This window comes from Scomber scombrus, chromosome 8 (genome assembly GCF_963691925.1).
Source record: "Scomber scombrus chromosome 8, fScoSco1.1, whole genome shotgun sequence".
Taxonomy (NCBI): Eukaryota; Metazoa; Chordata; class Actinopteri; order Scombriformes; family Scombridae; genus Scomber; species Scomber scombrus.
Window position 1 is genome coordinate 10,935,288 of NC_084977.1, and position 22,296 is coordinate 10,957,583.

At 40.5% G+C, this 22,296-nt stretch overlaps 2 protein-coding genes across 2 annotated transcripts in view; one reads left to right on the top strand and one right to left on the bottom strand.

The window, feature by feature from the left end:
• ubxn6 (UBX domain protein 6) overlaps positions 1-22,296 on the top strand; it is a 409,082-nt gene that overhangs the window by 350,409 nt on the left and 36,377 nt on the right. The gene's annotated exons all lie outside the window — the stretch shown is intronic.
• The window catches only part of ncanb (neurocan b), a 97,760-nt gene that overhangs the window by 30,570 nt on the left and 44,894 nt on the right, over positions 1-22,296 (bottom strand). Inside the window, exon 9 of the mRNA XM_062424244.1 lies at positions 18,327-18,443. Within this exon, the coding sequence (XP_062280228.1) occupies positions 18,327-18,443 (117 nt within the window). The remainder of the gene's footprint in view (positions 1-18,326; positions 18,444-22,296) is intronic.

Below are 22,296 nucleotides of genomic sequence, written 5' to 3' on the forward strand. Positions count from 1 at the left end.
GGAGGGATAAACAGGTGCCAGGCACTGTGGTAATTGCTGGGTGCAGCTAACACACAAATGATGCGACCGGATTTACTTTGAGCCAGCATTATTAATTTGAATCTGACAGGAGAGACAGAAAAAGGTGATAATGGCAAAGGGAATACAAATGTGAAATTGAGGTTTAAATATGGTTCACCCCTTATTATAAAACACACATTCTGGATGCTTTGTGTGACTGCAGGATAGATATGTATCCTGCTCTTTTTGGTTATTCCTGCCGATCTGTGAGGGTAGCTGGTGAGTTTGAGGATGGATGATGGGAGGAATATGGGGGAGGATAGTGAGAGAGTAGCCACACAAACCGCGGGTGGTGTCAGTTGACCGAATATCTGTAGACTTACTGCAGGCATGTGTGGAAATCAGCGTATGAATAATTAAAAAGGGGAAAGAGAAAGAGATAGAAACAGAGAGCAAACAGAAATCGGGTGGGAGATGGCCTTGGGTCAGCCTTTCCCCATTTCCCTTTTGGGATTATTTGTCAATTCAATAGATCAGATTACATTTCTATTACCTGTGTACTCCACCAGAGTTTCGTCCATCCCAAGATCAACTCCATCACCCCTCCTGTCCTCCCCTCAACAATCTCCTCTTGTCACTGTGACTTTGCCACCTCTCAAGGGTGTTTCTTCTTGCTTTCCCGCTGTGAGATTTATGCTTTCAATTCTCGCACCAGCCGGAGTGTTTGTGAATGTTGAAGGCAAATAAAAAAGGAAACAGCTCTTTTTATCTTTTTTATAAATGAGACCTCAACTGCAATCAGCAATTTCATGGCTATGAATCCTTGTGGGTGTAGCCAGCAGATAGCGAGAGTCCACCCTCAATGCTTGGAGAGAGAAATCGATATGTCAGCCAAGGACTGGCATGTATTAAAACGCTTCCATGGCATATTATTTGATTGGCTGGTAAATATGTGATAAAAGGTATGGCATAATTACACAAGAGAGAATGCGCCATACTGTAGCTTTTTTTCCTCTGTATTATTAAATAGGAACAGACTGTTGAAAAGGACAAGCTCTGTCAACTCAATAAAACACACGGTACAAATAACAGTACACATTAGATACAGTCTATTTTTCTTTTAATAATGTGGAGGAGGAGAACATCCTGTGCTCAAATAATGAGGCATGATCTGTACAAGTAGTAGCTGATTTACCAGAACATTTAAAGGGCTTTTTCATCTCTGGATAGAAGATACTAGGCTTGAATTGCATACCAGACCTCTAAGTGAGTACTAGAGAATCCTGAGAGGTCTATGGATTAATTAAAAACCCACATAAGACACAAATGACAACATAAAAGCTGCACTCAATGGATTTGAAGCTGTTGGTAATTTCTAACAGCACATATTTCTCCTTTTAAGGCATCAGTTGAAAAGCATAGGGTGTGATGAGATTCTGTTTGATCCTAAAATGGATAAACTCAAAGTTTTTTATGTAAATTAGTGTAAGTAAAGATTAATCAATTGTGACGTATGAAGATGATAAATTCAACAAATGACAGTTTAAAGATCTTATTCTTGAAAAAAAAGCAAAAGCTTGTACACAGAGGGATAAGGAGAGAAACAGAGGAAGCACATGCAAACATGTGTAATTGTCAACCTTTAAGACGCAGACTAGCAGCCAGACTGCTCATTTGTGTTTTTAACTCCACAAACAAACTTCACTTGTTTCAGGTCATTTAAGTCTGACACTGATTTATTAAAACATTTTTATCTAAAAGTGATGGACATCAGAAAACAGATACTGCATATATATTTACACCCTTGAGTTTTCAGGCTAATAACTGCTTTGTTGAAAACGTTTGCAGTGTAACAGAACATGAGTTTGAGTGTTTGAATAGCTCTTTTCAAATCAAGGCCTTTTTATATTTTGAATATTATAGCATGACACTAGGTCATTGACATTAGGTCAGGGGTCATCGTATGTATACCAGCAGCATGTGAACACATGATGTTATTTGTGTTACTTAGTGGCAGAAAGAAAGATTTTTTTTTTAGTTCACTGATGAAAGCCAAAGACAGAAACGCCTGTATTCTTCCTTTGGTCATCTTTTTGATCATGAACCAGAGAGTTGTTTTGCAGAAGTCCTATTCTCTACTCCAAACACTTATAAATATTCACCCTCACTGTCAAATGAAAGGAAATGTCAGACAAGAAGCATTCAAGATATTTTTTACTTGGCATTTGTTGGCTTTGACACAAAAATAGCTATAATTTCCACTGTGCGAGTCTTAAAGAGGTTCATCCTGAATGTGAATTTTAGTGACTGTGCTTCCTGTGTTGAGTTGTGTGTGCTGTGCAGCTTAAGTGCGGTGGAAACAGAGTAAAGTTGCCGGCTGGCCGTTTTAAACACCAAAACTAGCGCAAACATCTATTAGGAGGGTCAAGATTGCCAGCCATTTTCCTGTCAACCTAATGACTGTTTTAAAGAGCACTGGGAGCGATGAAATTCAATTTCTTTTTTTCCTCTTTTTTTTTTTTTAAAGACCTATTTAACATTTAAAGGAAACTTCTGATGAAGCGTTTCTGTCTCAGGCATAATTGCTTCGGCAAATTGTGAATAACCCCAACAAAAAGTGCTTCATTAAGTGAAAAGATGGAGAGGACAGCAGCAATGAAAAAAAATAGTTTAAAGGACAAAAAAAAGGGGTTATGGTGAGAAAGAAAGACATTAATGAGGAAAATGTGGATGCTCGGGAAGAATGAAACTCCTTGAGAAAGAGAAAGAAATTACTGTAAATCTCTGCTTATTATTGTGCACACAGTAACAATATGGAGTGTGTGCATTTATGCATCATAATTGCGTTGATTTATGATGCAAGTAGCAGGTGAGCAAAGGAAATCTCATTACATGTTGTATATCATCCATCCATGCCAAACTTATGCTGGTGGCAGGCACGGGCATTTGAAAGCCAGCCAGTGTGTCCTAACAGAGCTGGAAAAGCACATTTTCTCTGTAGACTAAATGCCAGCCGAACAGATCAAACAGCACTCTGATCAATTACGAAGAGAACCTTTGAACCAGTGAATGCCACCCGGAGACTTCACATCTGACAAGGTACTACGGAGGGCATGAAGGGACAATATTAAAGCGCCAGAGGAAGGTACAAGGAAGAGGACGCACATTTATGCGAGCACATGCTAACACACTCCCAATCACTTTTTCTTTTAGTCAAACCAATTCACACTCTAACGAAGACACCGGGTGCCAATCTGCCCCCTTATCAACCAACAGCAGTGACAGATCTGGTCACCCTTTTTACATTCTCCTAATTGCCTCTGAATCACAGCTGACATTATGTAAAAATAAATTGACATGACATCCCGTAAAATCAAGGCTTTGAAATGGAAATGTTTGTCGCACAAAGGTTTTTTTACTGAAAGGGTCTTTGTGTTTGTCATCATTCATTGTGGGAGACCCTGGATGATTGACTTCCTTTAGCTAGCTGAGGGGCATTGACATTTCCATGCCCTTCTTCAAAGATGGATACCTTTCTATTGAACTGCCGCTCGTCCAAACAGTGCGCCCACTCAATGGACCATGTTGTGTTGTGTCAATAACTCTGATGGCGGTGTGTGCTGTGTGTGCAGCATTAATAGGAATGCACATCAAATTATTTTTTTTCTTTCTGTGCTTATGGGGAATGTGGGTGTGTGTACAGGAGAGAAAATAGTTTGTAAATCACACTTATTGAATGTGTGTATTCTTGTGTGTTTTATAGCACACTGCATTCGAGTGTGTTTACAGACTGGATATCCACAGCTGCAAGCATAAAATTGATGTATGTGTGTTTTAGTATCTGTGTGAATGCCTGCATGTGTTGCCTGCTTCAAAGAAAAACATGCTCCTGCTTCCCACTTTTAACTCTTTTGGGGGCATGATCATCTTTCTGCATCCACACATTTTGCTCATTTTTGGCAACAATAACTCAAAGTATAATTTAAAAAAGAAACTGTAATAATACTACTGTGTCCACTGAATTCAGACTCATTGTGATGTTCTCCTTCATGACTTTGAATAAGATAGTTTACAGCCTGCCAATCCATTAAAATACAGGTAGAGACTGAAGCAGTGACTGGCAGATCATCGTATAGCAACTGTATTTGTGTGACAGGATTTCTACATTGCCCCAAGTCTGCTCTACTACGTCAAGGAAAAAGTGTCAGATGTTTGAGCAGCCCAGCAGAGATGAGAAAAAGGTTTAAGGTAGGAATGCATGATAATATTGGCACATCATCAGTATCGGCTTATAAAAGACTTCAAAATTAAATATTGGCAATGGCCCAAAATGATCATTTCTGCCAATACAACAGGCTGATTTGTTGCACCTGGCTGTGCTTTACACTGTGGACTGTCTCACCCTGATGGTCCTGGTGCTGCCTCCGCAAGCTCCACTTCTCATAGCTGCCCGATATATACCTGCTGTTTCTTCCTACTTTAAGCTGAATTACAAATTGGGGATCGATGCTCCACCCAGCTAGCCAAAGCTCCACATGTGGATCCAACCAGAGCACCGAACCCTGGTTTATTATAAAGGTTAAAGTGGGAAGAAGCAGTGGGTCTGTCAGGCAGCTGAGTGAAGTGGAGCCTGTGGAAAAAGCAGCGGGACCATCAGGGTGAAACAGTCCTGAGAAGCTGCTGTGAACACGTCGGCTAAAAGGATACACAACTCACAACGTTTGAAAAAACCCATTCTTCTTGGTTTATAACTTTGGTTGGCAACCAGTGTTTTACCTGTATTATCTCCACCTTGTGCATTGGAATGTGCACCAGAGACTACCTATTAATTCTGTCTGTGTAATAAACTCAAAGAAAACTCTACTGCTCGACCCCACTTGGCAGGTTCATTCAAATGTTAATGCTGAGCTCCTTAACTCCAATCTTTTCAATTTCTTTCTTTATTGTCTTTCTTGATCATACTTAGTAAAATCTATGACTGCATGCATAATAGTCTTCTCTTCCAGGTGGAAAAAACATACATGTATATATCAGTATCGGCATCAGCAATCAGCTAAAATGAGTCAGTAAATATCGGCTTATTGGATATTGGCAAAAAATCTAATATTGTGCATCTGTAGTTTAACTTGTGTATTTGAAGCATGCTAGATTGTAAAACCATAATACTGTGTTCTATTAAAGGAAATCTGTCTTAAAACAATATTCACGTGGCAAAGTTGGAGAATCGGATTGTTCTTTTTATCCATAAAGGCTCCAACGCAAAAATACTATGTTTAGCTGAAGCTAACATTATGCTTCGATAGGTTGAGTTTGTCAAATCAAGTGGATTTAATAGTAGTCAAATGGATAAAATGTAGTGCAAAATTCCATCTTAAGACTAACAGAATATAAGATAAGAAGATTAGGAAGATACTCACTAAATTTGTCTAACTGAGACTGCTTCAGCTTCAGAATGCATTTTTATAGAGAACTAGTGGATTTTATCCCACATTTCTTACACTGAAAAAGATTTCTTCACAGGAGGAATGATTACAGAGAATGTGAGAACTGAAGACACCTTTTGGCTGGAAGGTGAAACGTATCAAGAATCTAAAGCTAGTCCAGTTGACCCTGATTTAGCACTTCTAGATATACCATTGGGCATTGTTCGAGTATTGTTGAAAAAAACGTATCCTTTAACATTTTTTTTTTACAACATGTGGGCTTAAGGAACATAATTTACTATAAAGATAAAAAAGAGGGGGAACATATGTTTCTATTTCAGGATTACTGTATGTGTTAATATAGACTTATGGCAGGATTATTACTTCCCAATGGGGGGCCACGTTCCCTCGTGCTCTTCTCAATCTCAAACATAAAATCCTGATAGACTGCACCACTTTTAATGAGCTGAAATACCGTTGTGTCTGTGTGAACTCTGACAACCAGGGACTGACTGTGACAGTCTGCTACAGTGTGAGTGGGTCAAATGTAGTTCATCTGTATCACTGATGTTTGATAAAGTATACTGAAGCACAGCAAAAAAATAAAAAAATAAAAATGATATAGACATTTGAAGAAAACTTGAGTCAAACATGAGACAGAATGGAGGCTACAATAATGTTGAGAACGGTTAGTAAATTATAAGTAAATGTGACATAACTTTATAAATGTTTACAAGTGTATTTAAGTATGACTGTTTAATATAATATGCAATATATACTAGTATCTGTGTATGTACTGTACCTATTCATCTGGTGGCATCTGTTAGTGTGTGTGTTTGTCTGAATGAGCATGTGAGTTGTGTGTCTCTCTGTGCTCGCCTGTGCAAGCACTATTCTGTAGAGTCATGGGCCTTCAGCTGTGTTTGGGTGCGGGTGGATTACAAAAGGATCAGGATCAGCAGGGAGACGAGGAAACTGACAGACAACACAGCAGCTCTGGTACAGCCGATGGCTCTGTGCTGCTCCCCAGAGAGCTCAGTGCAATGCTGATCAACCTATCAGAGAATCCAGAGTCTGGAGAAAAGTTCTTCATCGCTGGGTTTCTGGTGAAAACAGACAAAAATGTCTCATCCGTTTTACTTGGCTAAGATGTTGGGATGAACAGGGATATGTTACCTCACTGCTAGCCCCAGAAGCAATTACATCTTGGAGCTCAGACGATATACTGAGAGCCGCGTGCATGCAGGCAACGATCCAAATTGTCAGGGTTTACCAGATTTTCTTGTGCGTCAAGGGGAGACGAGCAAAGTGAGCCTAAAACCTGCCTTGTAGACATTTCAAAAAAATCACACCACGACTTGAAATATAAAAGCAGCAAAGGATTCGTCTTAATTCATGTGTTGCAATGTGAATATATGAATGTGCATGTGTCAAGGCCTTGTGTGGATGCGTGTGCCCACACTATGATTCAGACAGGTCCTCGCTTTGGTTGACAGCGCTGCTGCAACATTCATAACAGTCTGGGAAAATGTAATGAGGTAAAGTGTCACAACATCTCACATCGCTCTGCTAGCATTCAGCTCTGACAGCCTGACTCTACACACTGATGCTGTGTGAGTGTGTGTGTTTGTGTGTGTGTGTTTGGTGTTTGTACTCACTGGCTCCATCTTCAGTATCTGTTTATATTTTGTGTGGGAGGGGGCCAGTGGCCAGGAAACACAAGCCAGGGACAAGAGAAGCCAAGCAAGCTGCCACAGTACCACCAGTATCATACAGACTCATTCTCTATTTCTGTATCTTCGCAGATGGAGAAGGAAAGTAAGACTTTAAAATAATAACGAATGCACAAAAGACCCAGCGCAGCATCGTATATATATATATATATATATATATACTCTAGACATACCCTATTTAAAAAGAAATACTTTCTTTTAAAAAACTAAGGGTTCCCTCCTACAGCTTCCTCCACATTCATTTCCCTTCCATACTTCTTTTTAATTTGTCACTTCCGAGTCCTTTCACCTTCTATTTTCACTCGCTCCCTCTGGAGATCTCTAAATGGCAAGTTTATCCTCCTTCGCCCTGTAGGTCTTACCAGGCTAATTTCCTTGGAGTCAGGAGGGTTTACAGGTGTCCCTTTAGGGCTCCTGGTGTTTGCAATGGCAGCGTCCCTCTGGGCTGTGTGGGGTTTGGCCCATTCCTTGACAACTTTATCTGCCCGAGACACCCAGGGTGTGATCATTAACACACCTCACCTCAGTTTGAAAGAGCTACACGTCCAACTATTAAAATGGATTGCTTATGTTATTGTTTTGTGCTGCTCCCTCCTTCCTTCTCTACCTCACAGTTTGTTCCATCTTAGATTTGTCTTTCTTTCTTTCTTTCTTTTCAACACTCTTTCAGATTTCTTGCTTCCTATGTTTCCTCTATACCTCATTTACTTTCTTTTTATCTTTCATTCCTCCATCCTCCCTAAGCTCCTTCCTTCCCTCCTTGCTTCCTTCTCTCCTACTTCTCACTTGTGTGAGTGTGCACACTTAAAAAATACAATAACTCTACTCTTAAAGTAGAGCAGTTCCCCAGAGGGGTGAATGACAGGCTATTCTCTGCCTCCTGTCGCTATTTCTGACATACTTAAAGAGGAAAGAGTAGAATGGAAATTATCTATTTTTTCCTCTGTCCCGTCAGAATCAATTAATCATTGACAGTGAAATTATATAAGGATGTGTTTCTGAGCAGAGAAAGCTCTGATGTTAAATCCTTAAATCTATTTCTGTTGTAGAAATGGATTGTGAACCAAACCAGTCTCTGGTAAATCTTATGGAGGAATTGTTTATTATTTTCCAGCAAATTTTTTTGTTTGACAGTCGGTCACGCTCAGGCCCGGTCAAGGACTTTATCCTCTCAATCATCTTTGCTCTGTCTCCTCTGTCATGCTTTCTTGCTGCATCTCCCTCTTTCTCTTCTCTGCTCTATCTTAGTCTTGTCTCCTTCTATTTTTTCTACATCTCTGGCCTGCTGCCATGGAGATAAGAAAGAAAAGAAACTCCTTTATACTGTTGGGTTAGGTCACCACAGTATGTGTTCATGTCTGTGTATGTATATATGCTGTATGTGTGTGTTCATACATCTTTTGGACTTGTCCAGTCTTTTATAAAAAGAAGAAATCACCAATTTATCTCACATCTATAAGGATATAAGATACAGTATTGGTGGTTATTACTAATGGGTATTATTTTTCATAAATTAGTAACATTCATATATAATAATTGCATTCATTGCATTTTGTGTATTGCTAAAAGCTGTATATTGGGTCACTTATTGTTTTTTAGTTATTACCACTGACAGCTCTGCACTTTGGCTGCTTGAGCTAGCATTACAGGCGTATCCCGCCTGGATGGATGGATGGATGGATGGATGAGTGGCAGGACAGAGTACTTCACAGCTCTGAATCTTTGAGGTGTCAATTTAGAGCTTTTAAGGTTGTAAACTTAAACAGTATTAATATGTGCTTACAAGTTTAACTGGTAGATTCCAACATTAACACTCGTTAGCTATCAAGCTATCTGCTAGCTACCTCCCTGACATTGAAGTGAGCTGTGATCGCAGGCAATTTATGTACAAAAAACCCTAAACTTAACAAAACCACACACTCTTTTGGTCTTTTATAAAAAAAAAGAAAAAAAAACTATTATATACTAATACTGTATTCTTAAAAAGGCAATATTTCTGTTTCATTTAATTATTTTGACAATTCACAGAATCTACGTTAATTAGTTTCAGTTGCGTACATTTATCAGCAACAGATGTAATTATAGCTGGTAAAACAAGCAATCAGTTTGTAAAGACTGTAAATTATGTAATGTAATAAATAACAAATATATATAAACTGAATTTAAAAAGCAGCTTTTAAGATTTGAAAACTGCACTTTTTCTGATGGCAATATCATTTAGCCGTAGTTTAGGTTATCTAAAGGTTACAGGTTATCAAATGAATACCTGAATACCCCCCCCCCCCCCCCCCCACACACACACACACACACACACACACTAACACACACACACACACACTAACACACACACACACACCACCATGTAGAACCCAGTTCCCGGTCTCCATGGGAAATATAGAGTCATTGCTTCCATCTATCCAGCCAGCACGACACGACACACACACACACACACACACACACACACACACACACACACACACACACACACACACACACACACACACACACACACACAAGCGCACACAAGCGCACTCACATGCTGAGCTAAATCAAACACATCAGGAACATGCTTGCATATTCATCCACTGTAACAGACACTTCATTTGAGGAGTAAATTACAAAGGAGAGTGGTAAAGATGGGCCAACCTGAGGTGGCCAGTGTGGGATGTGTGTATATTTGTGTGCGTTGGAGAGAGAGAGAGAGAATGAAAAAGTGATAAAGAGAGAGAGGTGAGTTCTGGCAACTTGGCCAGCAGCTCATTAATCTGCCGGTGTGTTTTATAGCAAAGACACACTGCATGCAGAGCCCACACACACACACACACACACACACACACACACACACACACACACACACACACACACACACACACACACACACACACACACACACACACAACATACACATTCTCATTCGACTCTGCAGCCAGTGTGTCCTTTGTTTCTCATTGTCCTGAGGAGTTTGGAGAGGAATGAACGTCCACACTGATTGAAAACTGGTAAATTATGCCAGCCACCCATCTCTTATCTTGTGTGAACAGAGTTAACTGCACACTGGTACACCTGCAGGTGACTGAGGTTTTATTTATGAGCTTCCATGAGTATGCATTTTTTCTTTTTTGTGATAGATTACAGTTGAATTTTGCAATTTTATGACTTATTTGTATGCATTTTGCATTTTGACCCTGACTTTTTGTGTTAGATTATGGCTGAATTTTGCAATTTTATGACTTATTTGTATGCGTTGACTAGTTTTGCATGTGTTTGCGTGTGAGTGTATGTCTATGTATCACAGCTTGAGACAGCTGCAGGCCGAGCAGCTCCAATCAGTACTCGGGCACTCCTGACGGTGTCGGCAGGATTGGGGCGAGAGCATGGGTGGTGGTGGTGGTGGGTGTGGAGGGAGGATACAGCCAATCATAATGCTGATTGAGGAATTCAGTGGCATGGGTGAATTAATGATGCGTAGAGGGAGAGGCTGAGCCAGCCAATCATAGCTCTTTAAGAGCTCCTCAGCTGCCGACAAACTGTGACAAACTGCTGGTCATCAATCACACAAAAAGACACGTATTCTGCCATTTCCACACTCTCTGTCACATCCAGCATCGTGCACGGTTCATCTGAGCCTCTGTGCTGAGTCATTTGTTGTTATACTGCTGTCAGACTGCTGTAGCTTCTTTGTTTTCAGCTTGGCTCAGTGTTTTTCTCTGACTTTCAAGGAATATATCACCTTTTCCTCCTGGAAAAACCTGGATATTTCACACTGAATTAAGTTTAAAAATGTAGTTTGTTCTTATTCTTTGACATTATTCTTTTATATTTGCAAGGTTATGTACGTAACTCTAAGAAGAACATTATGCCAACGATATAGAATCATTCAGTCCCTTGTTTTGTCAGAGCGTTATTTACCAGTTTTATCATGTCAGAGTGGTGATATGAGAGTGCAGACCCATTTTTATAGTGCCGACCACATGTGCACAAGATAATGGACTATTATTTAAGCATTGCCCCTCTTATTTACTATTGCCACATCTGTCAACTCTCACAGTGCATATAAGCAGTGTACAAATTTGCTGATGAAATTTTAAGAAATCTGTGAACCAATGGGTCTCTCAGATGTAAACAAAAGACTTCTCATTTCTAGCTCATGAGAGTGGATTTTGTCAACTGCAATGACAACTGTCACCAACAGCTGTAGCAGCTGAAACACAGCCGCCCCAACAGTTGGGGCGGCTGTGGCTCAGGAGGTAGAGTGGTCGTCCACCAATTGGAAGATTGGCGGTTCGATTCCCGGCTCCTCCAGTCCACATGTCGATGTGTCCTTGGGCAAGACACTTAACCCCAAATTGCTCCCGTTGCTGTGCCAACGGTGTATGAATGTGTATGAATGATTAGCTTCCCCTGATGTGCAGGTTGGCACCCTGCGTGGTAGCTCCTGCCATCAGTGTATGAATGTGTGTGAATGGGGTGAATGAAATGTATTGTAAAGCGCTTTGAGTGGTCGAAAAGACTAGAAAGGCGCTATATAAGTACAGTCCATTTACCATTTACCATTTAGCCAGATGACACGAGCTAATGCTAGTGCTAAAACTCCCTGACTTGCTTGGTTTCAAGTTGATTTATTTAAGAACGAGAAACTTGGTAAAAGTTTTAATACGTAATAAATGATATAAACATGATCTAACAAGTTTGGCTGGAGTTGCTGAAGTGTCATGTTGAGTGTGATGGCTGCACGCCAGTGTTAATGAGATTTACAAGGGAGGTGTCTTTGTTTCAGGACAGTCTTTGGTCTGCACGCACACAGGCTAAAAATGATAGATTCCTGCAGGTATTTTGGTTGGAAAACGAGGATAGACTGCGGTAAGAATTTCAAGTAAAAATGTTTGTCTTTGCTGTTATACTCTATCGTGATATGAATCATCATTTTCTAACGGTGCGTTCTTTCAACATGTAGCCACTGCTGGGTGTAACATTGCAGGAGAAATGGAAAACGAGAAATAGCAGTAAAACTCCATAACATATTGACCTAACCAATAGAGCTGGGAGGATTTGAAGCCAAACACATAAATCTATTCCATCATTAATGAAGGAACGAATAGGATGTCCTGAGGGGAGCAGCATGGCAGCACCGGCCCTTTCCATCTGTCTCTACATACCCTCTATAGCTTGCTGACAATCTATCTGCTTGTTTCCTTCTTTCTTGGCCTTGCACTTTTGCACTTTTGTTACACTCTCGGTTAACTCTCACCTTTATCCCATGCTACACCTCTTCGCTCTAAGCATAGTCTTCACTTTCAGCCTCAGTACACCCACAATCACTAGATGTCTTGGGATCTGCTGACCAGTATCTCAACTAACCATGTGTATCTACAATAAAACAACCATTTTCCAGTCTTTCTCATTCCCCCTCCCCCGTCCTCGTTGACCTCATCACTCAGATCTGTGGACACACTGCTAAGGTGGGTTAGGCGCTGGTGATATTAATAGCCACAACCTTATGAATCTTTCAGGCTCAATCATATGAACTGATGTGAGTAGAGTGGGTCCCAGTGGATGAATTAGTGTATATAGAAACCCGAGGGGGGCAGTGTTTCTCTCGGCCTCTTTAAACATGAGTTATGCATTAGCTCTTCATATAGTCTTGAGTACATATTGGCTTGTTATGAGGCAGGTCCAAACATGTGTGTGTGTGTGTGTGGATGGGCAGATCTGTGTGAGAGGAAGAGAAAAGAGTACAAAATAAAAGGAGAATATATTTCTTGCGTACCCCTTGTGAGCATATTTGGCAATTCTTGTTAAAGGTGAGTGAGCGTGTGAGCTTGAATAAGTTTCATTTTATGCATGAATTCAGAGGCATTTCTGTATGAATAATTGTGTTGGCCTTTGACAGGAAAATACAGAGCAAAGGAGAGAAAGAGACGGAAGCATGGAGCCAGAGAGAGGAGGGGGTACAGGTTAGGGGTTGGAGGCAGAGTGAGGAAGTGTGGCCGGAAATGAAATGTGTTATTTAGGAGAAATGCTGGGGGGCTACAGGCTTGTTTTCACCCCTATCTCTGCAGTGCAGAGCAATTTCAATGCAGCGCTACTGTAGGTCCTGCCAAAGAGCAAAGTGCTGGAGGGGTGATGACGGGAAAGAGTGAGGGAGGCTGAAAAGAAAGAGAAAATGACAGTGATAGACGGTGGAGAAAGAAAATTAGAGAGAAAGGAGAAATGGAAGATTAATAACAGAGGTGGGAAAAAATGGGAGGGTGGGGGGTGAAAGAGCAGCAACAGGGTGAAAATATGAAGATGTGGTCAGGGAAATAAAGGTAAGGAAGGGAAAAATAATTTTTTGATAAAAAATTACAGAGTAGGGATGGAGAGCAGGAGAGAGGAGGGAATGCTCAGATCCAATCACCATGATTGGAAAAGAGGCCAGTGCGCGTGGGGAGGATCAAAATTAAAAACGAAAAAAAAAAGAAATCAGGTGTGCTTCCTGTTGAGTTGACAGCCAGCTCCAAGGACATTACTTTATGCCTAGATATAAGATGTTGCTATTCAATTTATTTTGCTGAAATTGACCTGGGAGTTCTTCAAACCACGTGTGAATCTGACTAAAGATTACTGTAGTCAGTAAGGCAGTGATGGGACTGTGTAGGTGTGTGTCTCGCATGTGGTTTGTTGTGCCCACATGCACTCTGGTTATTTTCTTTCTCACTTATTTTCTTGAGGAGCTGTTTCAGAGCAGAGGAGGAAAATAAGGGCGATGCTGATAAGGGACGAGGAGGAAGAAAAAAGAGCAAACGTGAAATAACCCTTTGGAGTGTGTCACTTTGACTAAATTGTTGAGCTTCTCAGGAGCTGCTCAGGTACCGTTATCTCCTCTAATTCATCATGCAAGAGACAGAGAAAATGGAGAAGGGGAATCCACACTGGGCCGTGAGAAAGATGGATGGAGAGGCAGAAGGTCGGAAGACAGGAAGAGAGAATAGTGCAATCAGAGTAATTTCCTCCTTTTAAGAGGACCATTTACCGTCTTGACCCCGCAACACATTTGAATTTAAAATCCAAAACCTTCTCTATCAGCTATTTGTTCTGACTCTGATGTGAAACGCCAATAAGAAAACACCACACCTGCTTTTTATATGTCTGCGTCTATTTGGTGGTCTATTCATATGCATATAAATGCTTTACAGAACCTGCAATGATGCTTTGTTTGAAATGATTTACCTGCCTGCTCTCTTTATTTCTCCTGACTGTCTGATGGACTGATTGAGGTCTTTCTGAAGAACAAACAGCACTTGACTGACTTCTACTCCTTTTAAAATCACACATTTGCTGACCTGTCTTCAGAGATAGACTGAGACAAGTTAATGCATTCCCTCCAAAACAAACCACATTTGAACTGAACAGAAATAGCTGCTGCTGTCAAAGGGAATGAGATTTCGCTGTTAGGATCCACAAAGGGAAAAAAAAGACAGACACATCACAAATGAAAAAAACAAGGATTTATCTTAATCTTTAAAACAAATCACTCAATGCTGGTGACCTCATTGCTCCATTCATAGATTTTTTTATTTAAACAAATTAAAATATTGCAGTTAAACCTAATTATAACACTTTTATATAAAGACTTCACATGATTTTTCTGGAGCTTTCAACCACGCAGTACTCAACATTAGATTGAGTTTTCTCAGTTGCCATTCAACTATAGATATCTTAACTTCCCATATTTCTAAAAACCTCTCAGACTTCTCCTCCAACTTGACATGAAAGTTAACACCAACATTCCTTGGGTAAATGATGAGGACCCTGTGATAAAGTTGAAAGCTTCAGAACAAGCAGGTAAATAGATCTTGAGTTGAGACTGAGAGTTGAGAATCATCACATTACATAAGTTTGTGGAGCAACCTGTCATATTATTCTGTTGTGAAAATTGTGGGAATAATCCTTTCTAACAGAAGACATTTTGACTATCACGACAGGAGAAGCGCAGGTGTAACGAATCATTTAGTCTTTTACATTTTGGTGCATAAGTGAGTCAGCGTGCTCCGCACCACGTCCCTGGTACTGATTACACAATGTGATCTCATGGGATGGCTTATAAATAGCATGCCACTTTTAAGGACATTTCACATTTCATTATATGCTTTTTAAGCTCTTTCCATGTCATTTAATGTTGTTGGTTAGGGTTATGCTGGTATCAAACCACATGGTCTTTCATGATGGTCACCATGTCAAATTAGACAATCATAGTGCCATAAATTCTTGCTGATAGTATGGGCTGTTTAACCTTCAAAGAAAACTTGAGTGTCACTGAGATTGGTTCGCACCGCTTTTGTTCTTGTTTGTGCTGACTGATCTTCAGCCCAGTCCAGGACTAGCGAGTTTTTAGGACAGTTGGAGTGAATTTATTGTATTTCCTTGGATGTACAATGATCTTTTTGATCATTTTTCAGAACAGTAGGGCAAACTTCCATGTCACACCTCACTTGTCAACAGCAGCTGTGCAAACAACAAGTAGGATTATTTGACTATTTAACATGGACATAATCAGTAGAGTAGTAAAATCCCCTACTGGCGCATTTGTTTTGGGATATATTTTAATCTCTTGTATCTGTGAACATATATTCATCTCAGCGTCGTTAAAAAAAAAAGTAATTCATCATTGTATCTCAACACATGGTCATCAAACTGACGCGCTGTGATGTGCCTCGTTAATCACTTAATCTGCTGCAGGAGCCAGGCTTTATTGGTCCTGATGATGAATTGGATACTGTAACCTATAGATTACAGTTTTTGGGTGTTAGACATTATTGTGCATGTGTTTTTACTGACAGTCTCCAATCAGTTTAGATAAGGTTACTCATTTTGGAATACAGATGAGGATTACAGTCTTAAAATCTAGAGGAGCTGGAGTGCCCTCTCTCTCTCTCTCTCTCTCTCTCTCTCTCTCTCTCTCTCTCTCTCTCACCCTCATAAATATTAATTACAGACCAAGAGTAGAAACACAGTCCATCAATAATGCAACTCCCCAAAATGCTCCTTCCCAAATAATTGCAGCTACATGCCAAGTCCTGGAGACAGCCTCTAAGGTGTGTTACAGCTGTTGTGCCTTTGCCTCATTTTGTCTAAATAATCATTTCACGTGGAGCAGAAGCGGCGCAGAATATATTGGTTTATATGCTTTTCTGGCAATAATGGGGCTCTCTTGGCTGTATCTAAACTGATTTCAAAGAAAGACATTCAATAATCTGTTCAACCATGAATGATGAACTGAAGGAAATGCGAAACAGAGAGCGAGGCACACTTTCCTCACCGTCTGCAGTTATCACCTTTAAAACGGCACAGTGTTGAATTGTTAAATTGTGGTCAAGCTATGCTGTTATAGGCAATTAACCTTTTTGCCTTTGGCTGTAATTAATATTAAAACATCAGACATGCAGCTGTTCAGCAACATAATCGACAACACAACACTTTTGTAACACTAGAAAAGTCATCTAAACACCCCTCAGAAGAGAGCCAAAGGAAAGACATGCGAGCACAGAACTTATATGTCAATGTCAAATATTTTATGAATGCACTGTTCTTCTACCATTCAGGCTACTATGTCATCATTTATTCCAATCACCTCCAAAAACCATTTCTTCTCACTCACCGGCAAATCCAAACCAAATTACAAACTACATATGTGTAATTCATGCAGTTAACATGTGTTTGACACAAGTGATTGATTGCTGATTGATCTCCAATGGTGTTAATGCATAAAGAAACCTCAATGTTGCATAATATGTGCTTTAGTGTATAAGCATTAAAGGTTATTGATAATCGGACCCAGGACAATATTCCTGTCATGACCCTTGACCCCTGATCTATGACCTCTCTCCATAGGTAATGATCCTTAAAACCTCGGCCTATTGTCTGTGTTTGCATGAATATGGAACACGCAGAGCTAAAGGCTAAATTAGGATTCAGTGTGTTCGATGGTCTTTTCTTATTCATGAGCTTCAGGGAAAGGAACATTGATGGTGCATCTTGTCTAATAAGTGTCTACACACAATCCTTAACGTGATTTAATTCAGATTAACGTCACACTTTTAATGATGTCCTTACAGTTACTCCATGGCCTTTTGAACAGCAAATGGAGCTGAAAACAAGCTGTGGGAAAAAAAAAGTTAACTACAGAGAGAAAGACATGTCTTGACACAGTGCCCACATTCCATTACAAAACATTGCAACTCCTGTATATAATCTAATATTTACTATGGTTCAGCCCACGGTTATTTGGCCATTACCCAGAATCAATTTACCAACAACTTTGGGCCAATGTGTTAAAGCTCAATCGAACCCTGTGGATTTCATGTTGGTGTATTTCTAGAGGTCTGATGATGTCTGCCAATGCCACATCTTCTCCTTCCTTTCTTTATTTTCCCTGTCTTCCCTGATCCGCAGGAACATGTCCTGCTGCTCCAGCACTTTAATCAGCTACTCCACCCCTCACTGAGCTCATAGCTCCTCTGTGGCCTGTGTGTCCTTGCATGTCTCTGTCATGCACAAACACACACAAACACACACACACACACACACACACACACACACACACACACACACACACACACACACACACACACACACACACACACACACACACACACACACACACACGCTCATACACCTAAAGCTTTGTACAGCCATTTTCTGACAGCCATATTCTCCCATCACACAGCTGAATGGAAAGATGAGCTGCCTACTACTCTTGGGGCAGAAGGTGAAAACACACACACTCACATGCGCGCGCACACACACACACTCACAGTTGAGCACATATAGCCCACATTCAGCAGTCTCTGTCACAGCTGGCTAACTTGCAGCATATGGATATTCCCCATCCACTTTCAGTCAGGGAGCTTGATCCAAAACCTCTGGACCTGACAGGAAAGCTCCACTTGGCTTTGTGTGCAGTGAGATTGTATCCAATCTCCAGCAGAGTCTGACTAATAAACTAGGAAACAATGCCAACACGGGGAAACTAGCTAGTGCTTTCCTCCAGAATTAATTGCACAGTAGAGTAGATCTGGTAAATGCTATCCCAACATGCCTTTCTCTATTTCCCACAGTGACACAGCATCTGTCTGAACCTGCTGTAACCTTAAAGGTCTTTCGTCTCAGCCTTGACCCGCGAGTGACTCACCAATCTCGCAGCTCTCTCCAGAGAAGCCCTGAGGACAGTAGCAGCTATAGCCATCACCCTCCTGCAGGCAGCTCCCTCCGTGGAGACAGGGGTTGGTCTGGCATGGGTTATTCTCCACTGTAAAGACAGACAGAGAGAAGGGAGGTGGGTTAACTGGCAAATTTATAATTTATTTTCGACAGAGAAAAAGCATTACGAAAGTGCCTCGCATGTTGACAAACTACGACAGGCAGTGAGGCCGCATTATACCCCTGTCACCCATTCGCTGCTTATGACAGAGACAGAGGAAGAGCGGGCAGACAGTACGTAGACTCGTCCCTGTCTGTGACTTTCCACACGGTGACAGATTGGCTGTTGTTGCGTCTGTCGTGCCCCTGTTTATCATGACTGATGCTTGCCAGGCTAAGGACAATGTGTTGAGTCGACCCCCCCTCCTGCCGCTCTCCCACCTTACATCGCAGGTTCCACTGATGAGCCAAGGTCCTCATAAATTAGCTGATCATTGCCCAGTCATGCGAACTGGCAGGCACCTATTTTTATGGCACATTACTGCGTCGCAGAGAAGGTGATAAACACATTTTACGTTACTGGGGTATAACTCGGTGCCTCTTCATGGGAAATGTTTTGGTGGATGAGCGGTGAAGATTGAGGAGATTAAGTTGTAATTATGGCTCTTGTATTTTAAGATGGGACAGAGGGAGGAGGAGAATTTGACAAGGACGGTTAGAGCGCAGTGCGGGCGTTGGGATTTTTAAAATTCTGTGTGCAAAGAAGGACTACAGGGAACTGGCTAGATTAAGTGACTTTTTATTATCCAATCCTGATAGGATTGCAGCCCCTGATACAATCTGTCAGGCCATCTAATACACTGCATCTTCTCCATAATAACACCCAGACCCACTTAATGATGTATGAGCAGAGACTTGCTGTGAACACTGAGTGCAGTTCCCCTGAAAGTCTGGGAATACTGTTGTTTGTGTGTGTGGTTGTGTTTATGCATGTGTACACTTGCTAACATATGTGGGTGTTCCTGAATGTTTGTGTGACCCTGACTCACTGCATGCTGCTGAGATTTAACCTGAGTGTGTGTTCAATTTCCTGTGAAACAGGGTGATAGACTCCCATCGCTGCAGAGAGGCTGCTGTTGATACACAAGACAGGAGAGATGATGGAAAGGCTGCCTTTGAAAATACATAAAAGTGATTCGCTGAATGAGGAAAACCATTAGAGACAGGCTCATTTCTTAAATCATCAGCAGAGTGAAAAAACAACACTGTACGTGATTTGAAAACATACACTGCTTAAAGGTTAATGATGTACTGATAGAGATGGTAAAATTTGCATCTCATGACACTGCTCAGCAATGAAAACACACAGAATACGGTCAATGTGAGTGCCTGGTTAGCTCTAAAATGTCAGGTAATGGAGGAGAGGAAATGAAAGTGAAGGAAAGCAGCTTTTTGTATCTATCCATCCATCCATCCATCTATCCATCCATCCGTCAACTGTTTCTGCTGCCAAAAAACTTTAATGCTTCAACCTTTAAACTACTGAGAAATACATTTTTTATGGCTAAATGATAATAAATTGTAGTAAATCACGTTAATATTTTTCCAAAAAAGGAGTTCAGAACTCTCCGTTGCTGTCGTCGCATCGAGTGAGAGTGGATAAAAGCATGTCAGTGACAGTAACTCTGGTATGTTTTCATGGGGGAAATAACTGAATTTACTCTCACTACTTGCTGTCCACAACAACTCTTCAGGTAAATGAGGCGATGTGAAAATGTGAAATGCTTTTCTGAATCAAACATAAACCATACTCACTCTGGCTGACAAATCCAAAATATCAAAATCATATTATTTTTTTTGGCAAATATACTTCTGTTGGTGACTTGTCTATCACTTTTACATCAAAATGCTTATAGCGCCTTCAATTCCAGGCGGATGGTTCCTCTAATCCACTGTAAAATCCTACGTCTTTGTTGAAAGATCAAGGTGATATTTTATGGAGTTTGAAATAGCATGTGCATGTGTGTGTGTGTGTTTGTGCTGCATTTTAAAATATATAAGAATAAGATACTGCATTTCACCTGTATAGGAATATCAGCTGAATGGTTTTCCTCAACATACCATAAACATATATTCAAGATTAAAAAGAAAACCTTGAACTGCAGTCTGAAAACGTACCTGTGTCCTTTGCAATCTCCTCCCTGTGCATTAATCTGCTGGTGAGACACTTATAGCACTGCCAAAGATAAGTCTGACATCTTAGTATCTCTGCATGTTTTTCTTTTTCTTCTCTTGGCATTAAATCTCCACTACACATACATCTCGCCCTTCTGAATCATAGCCCAGGTGGACATGTATCTGGAGCAGTTGAAAAGGCAGCGATGCACACAGTGTAACTGACAGCTGAGGTCCAGGTCATCAGGTAGCCTCAGTGAAGAAGGGTTCAGTCAATCAATTTTTATTTATATATTTATATTTTACTGTAATACTGCAGATGAGTTTTTCTTGTCATTGTAAAAAATTAGAGTGACACATTTAAAAAAATTAAGCTCTATAAGCTCTTTAGGATTTAGGTGGATGGAATCACTGACTGATAGTCAAGGAAAAAATCTGGCAAGTTTGGTGCGTGGCAACTGTGTTTATTCACACGTGTGGGCATCCATGTGTTTAGTGCCTTAAAGTGTATTCCTGTTCCACAATAGAAGCCAAGAAATATTTATTAGCATAATTCAACCAAGTTCAACAAAACTGCTGTGGTAATGATATAAACAGGGTTTTTCATCAGCTGCCATCTACCAGCACTGATGAACAGTGTTTTTGACAGAGTGGCAAAACAGACAGAGAGCTGAGCTGGTCTGCTGTAGCAGAAAAGGACATTGCTCCAACCTGAAGACAATTGGTAATGACTTATTACTCACAAATGAGAATATGGGTGCATCCCAACTCCCTTAAATTGCATGCATGCTTCCCTCACTTGCTTCCTATCTTTGCATCTTAGTTCCTCCTCCTGAGGATGCACAGAGATGAGACGTCCTTTTTTTGCAAGGAAACCATGCAAGTAGAGGAAATGAGGGAATAGCCGATGTGTCTAGAGAAATGAGACGTCCTTTCCTTTGAAGCATAATGGAAAGAGACATCGGTTTCTGATGACGGTGGCAGCTGATAACAGCTGGATCAGCTGCCAGGCTGGTGTCAGTCAGTGTTTTGTCTTTGTAGCCTGTTACCTGTTTGACAAACACCTGCACATGAATAAAAACCAGCATTTTGAATTTATACTGTGTCCTTCTGAGAGGCACATGAACCATTTATAATGGCAGAATGAGTTTATATTATTTATTCATTATTTGTGTCTGTATTTATTGATATTCTGATTGTGAATTCATTATTTAATAACCCAGAATATGATTACAGTGTCTTTTGAACACTGGAAATTATTTATAATGCTAAATGTTTCAGGGAAAATTGAAATTATGTAACTCTTGTCAAATCTGAAGCTCAGTGATTTTTTTGCCTCACATGAGTGAATGGAAATGACGATAAATGACGTTAAATACAAAAAGTGTTCCTTGCTGACAGATAGACGCTCCCTCAATTTAATATAATCCATAAAAACAGTCAATGGGGGAAATAGCAGATCAAGGAAAATTGTAAATGGTTCTTTCGTTGATCAGACAGACAATTAAGAGATTTTTAACTTGATGGTGAATGATAAAACAAATAAAATATATGGAATGATACACTTAAGTTGAATCTGTAGTTTGCTCAGTGATGCTGGGATGTATCAGATCAGTCCAATCAGCTGCAGCACCCAATCATTAACTTATATCCATTAAGGGGGCATGTCGGCTGGTGATAGACTTCCGTGTTGGGCCTCTCTTGTGCATCCTCACTTATAGCCCCTCAGATATCTCTACTCACTTCCTCACTCAAATAAGAGCTTTGGGACGGCGTGCTAGATGGCG